Source organism: Dasypus novemcinctus, chromosome 14 (genome assembly GCF_030445035.2).
Source record: "Dasypus novemcinctus isolate mDasNov1 chromosome 14, mDasNov1.1.hap2, whole genome shotgun sequence".
Taxonomy (NCBI): Eukaryota; Metazoa; Chordata; class Mammalia; order Cingulata; family Dasypodidae; genus Dasypus; species Dasypus novemcinctus.
The window spans coordinates 6,684,563-6,688,901 of record NC_080686.1 but is presented as its reverse complement, the minus strand read 5'-3'; the positions used below and the strand labels follow the sequence as shown (position 1 = coordinate 6,688,901).

The window sequence follows — 4,339 nt, the reverse complement described above, 5'->3', positions numbered from 1 at the left end:
GGATAGACCCATTATATAGACCATAAAACCTGTCCTAAAAATTTAAAATGTTTAAGTCATAAAAAGTATGTTCTATGACAATAATGGAATTAAAATAAATATGAACAACATAGAGATATCTGGAAAATACCTGAAAGTTTGGAAACTAAATAACACACATCTAACTAGGACATGGTTCAAGTAAAAAATCAAAAGGCAAATTAAACAGAATTGTGAACATCATGAATATGAAAACACAATAGATCAGTTTGTGTGATGCTGCTAGAGCAGTACTTAAGAAGAAGTTTATAGCACTATATTCTTATACTAAAAAAGAATAAAATTGTAAGTCAGATCCTGTGCAATGTCTAACTCCATCCACGAGAAAATATGATACTCAAATACTATAACCAGGGGAAGAGCATGATTAGATTTCAATTTTTAAAACGTTTCTCTGTATAACACTAATAGTTCATGAATATGTGGAGTACCATAACTCTCATTCATTTTTGGTGGAACTGTATAACGGTATAACTATTTTGGAGAAAAAATATTGGTAGTTTTCCTTTTTGGAGTAATGAAATTGTTCTAAATTTTTTGTGGTAAAGAACACACAACATTGAATGTACTAAAACCCACTATTTGTACCCTTTGGATGGACTGTATGGTATGTGGATAAATTTCAATAAAACTGCTTTAAAATTCAAAAAGACACTATCCCCAGGACCCAGCAATTATACCCCAAATCACTTATTCAAGAGAAGCAAAAACATATCTTCAGAAGGACATGTGCACAAATGTTCATAACAGCTTTATTCATAATAGACAAAAATTAGAAAAAATATAAATGTACACCAAAAGTTGAATCATAAATGTGCTTTATTCATACATTGTATTACTTGTAAAAATAAACTATACATGCAACAACATGAATGAATATCAAAAATACTATACTAATAGAAAGACCATCACGTACACTATAATTACATTTATATGAAGTCCTAGGACACGAAAACTGATCAAAAGTGAAAAAACAGAACAATGATAGCCTCAGTAAGGAATGGGGTTGAGATTAACTTGAGAAGGACAGGAGGAGATCTTCTGAATTGTTAGTTATATTCTATATCTCGAAAGGAATTTGGGTTATGAAGCTGTATGCACTTGTCAAAACTCAGAAATTGTGTACTTTCATTTATGTATTTCAATGAAAAACTTACCTCAATGGGAAAAGAAAAGAACAAATGTTTAACACTACTTAATGAATATCAGGTTTATAAGGTGAAGTGAACTGATATTTTAAACTTGCTTTGAAAGTCATAAAATAAGTTGAATTGATGAATAGATAAGTAATAAGGCAACGGTATTAAGTTAATGATAGAATTTAGGTATTGGGCACACAAGTGTTCACTATAAAATTCATTCAACTTTCCTATATGCTTGAAAACATTTATTGTAAAATCTCATGAAATTTATAACTCTGGGAACAGGCAGAACCTTAATCTTGGGAGGTCAAGAATATACATAGGCAGGCCAGGTGGAAGGTGTTAAGCCATACAGTAGGGATGCTGTGACATCTTTGTGTGATTGTTACAGATGGTAGAAGTGGCAGACAGAAGAGTTACTCATATTAATCAATAGGATTTGAGAATGCTATGGATACAGAGGCTAGAAGAGGAGGAAGAATTTTTCAGTAATTAAGGCTATTACAATTAGGGATGAAGAAAAGAGGAGCATATATTTCAATTTTTCATGAGATACCTGGAAAACTTAAAAATGCTATGATAGCTAGGCAATTATATCAATAAGTGTGGGGTTTGGAGATGAAGAAAGGTAAATGTGTATATCACTAGCTGTAAATGTGTGTATCAGTAGTAAATATTAATGATAAATGCATACATGACCAAATGCAATTACCAAGAGAAGAGAAGAAAGTCTAAGCTGAAATGAAGAACATTTAGAGGTTCAAAGCAGAATATAAGAATAGCAATGACAATAATTAAAATAAGAAGAAGGAGGAAGTGGGGGAAAATGTGGAAGAGAAGAGGAAGGAGGAGATTGAAAAGAAATTGAACTTATAAAAATAATGAATTTTGTTCAAAATAAAAATCAAAACTAATATTCCTGTGATGACACAGATTCTTGTTTAAAAAATGATCCTCCCCTCTGAGAAAGGAAGAATAACCTACATCTCTTTCCTGCAGTTCACTAAAATGGAAATATTTATTATGCCACCTCTCATCCTGTTTATTGTGCCAAGGTCACAACAACTCACAGAGATGGTGATCAATAGTACCTCTAGTCTCTTTCATAACCTAATCCAAATGGAGGTGGGTAGGGGAATCAGGGTCTAAGTGACATTCTCCAAAGCAGCTTACCAAGAGATCCCATGTCAAAATGCGACAATCCATGTGCATAATAGGCCAACTTTCAGGAACACAAGAAGCCCACTGTGAAAGAGTCACCTGTGAAGGCTAAGCCTTGATCCCTGGTACTGATGTTTAAGCAAAAATGTCAGCAGCAAGTGGAAGGAGGGTATTTTTTGTGGGCAATGCTAGGACTCCTGCTGTTTCTTATGGCCTCTTGCTCTCCCTTGCTTTTCCACTCACTTCCTGTTTCCTTTATGCCCTGAGAGCATCACCAGTCAGATTTGTGGAACTTAAAGTTTCCCCGAAGAAATTAGCCAATTCTCATTGGGGAAGCACATTATTTCTAAATCTATGACTTTAATTACTTCTTCCCGTTGAAACTTGCATCCGATTCTCAAAGTCACTTAATGCAATAAACTACTTAAAATAGAGAAATTTTCACCTTGACCATTTCCTTTCATTTACCAAATGTCAGAAACACCCTCCTAAGTGCCACTTTTACATCTTTGTTCCGCAGAGTGTAGATAAGGGGGTTCAGGGTAGGGCTAACAGCAGTGTATAGGATGGAGACCACTTTGCCATTTGCCACAGAAGTCCCAAAACCAGGGAGGATGTAGGTGTAGATGACAGTGGAGTAGTACATGCAGACCACCAGGAGGTGGGAAGAGCATGTGGAGAAGGCCCGGCGCTTGCCCTCGGCAGAGCGGATGCGCAGGATGCTGGCAATGATCAGAGCATAGGACACCATGGTGAGCAGAAAGTTGACTACCCCAAAGAAACTGACTGCAGTGACAACCATGATGTTGTTCAGGTTTGTAGAGCCACATGCAAGCAGGAGCAGTGTGGGGATTTCACACACAATGTGATGTATCTGATTGGGGTTGCAGAAAGTTAGCTGTACCATTAGTCCAGTGTGCACAAAGGCATCCACTGCACCAACTACCCACACGCTGACTACCATAAAGGCACAGAAGGACTTGCTCATCAGTGAATGATAATGCAGTGGCTGGCAGATGGCCACATAGCGGTCATAGGCCATGACTGTAAGCAGCAGCAGCTCAGACCCAAGAATCCATGTCAAGAAGAACAGCTGGGTCATGCAGCCTGCATAAGAAATGGTGCCATTCTTACCCACCAGGTTCTCCAGCAACTTGGGGAGAACTGTGGATGTGCAGACAATGTCCAAGATGGCCAGATTTGTAAGAAAGAAGTACATTGGGGTGTGAAGGGCTGTATTCATGCAGATGGCCATGAGGATGAGGAAGTTCCCTGCAAAAGCCATCAGGTAAAGTAAAAGGAAAACAGCAGAGAAAACACCCTGGAGGCGGGGATTTTCAGAAATACCCTCAAGGACAAACTCCAACACAGTTGTGTGGTTGTCTGCTGCCATTGGGTGAGTGAACCTTTCCAAGGGGTCCTGGGAAGCAAAGAGTACTTAGTCAGAGAAAGCACAAGGCTCAGATGGGTTTTTAGTACTCTCTGCACTCTTGCTAAGACTCTACAGGACTTGATGGTGGGGCTTGTGCCCTAGAAAATACATGGTTCAGATGTTTATGTAGGTGCCTGCACTAAGGGTGACAATCATTGAATTCATTGTTCCCTCTGGATCTCCCCACACCCACAGACACCCTCCCCATGACAGCTTATCCTTCCTGTATGCAGAAGGGTCATCATTTTTCAGTGATTTTCATAGAACGTTTTCACCTTAATTATAATCATTACCCACATGATTTGGACACATGGAAACAACTTAGAGATGGCTCTTGGAGCTGAGGGCACTTTGTCTTTCCATGAGTGTCATGTGGAAAGCACACCAAGCCAGACAGGTCAGTAGGTTCAAGGCCTCTATACTCACAGAAAAGAAAACAAATTCAGCTGAGGATGGAGTGAGGCTACAAAGAGAAGATTGCTTCAAAGATTGATGGAATTCTCACTCATAAAGGGCAACGTGGGAAGAGGGATGGGATGAGGTGGGGAGCTCAGGCATTCTGATG

At 38.6% G+C, this 4,339-nt stretch overlaps 1 protein-coding gene across 1 annotated transcript; it reads right to left on the bottom strand.

The window, feature by feature from the left end:
* Positions 1-2,802: 2,802 nt before the first annotated feature.
* Positions 2,803-3,735, bottom strand: LOC101412057 (olfactory receptor 13A1-like). Its single transcript, XM_004461083.1, has one exon. It carries the CDS (start codon positions 3,733-3,735, stop codon positions 2,803-2,805), a length of 933 nt encoding a protein of 310 aa, XP_004461140.1.
* Positions 3,736-4,339: the final 604 nt, after the last annotated feature.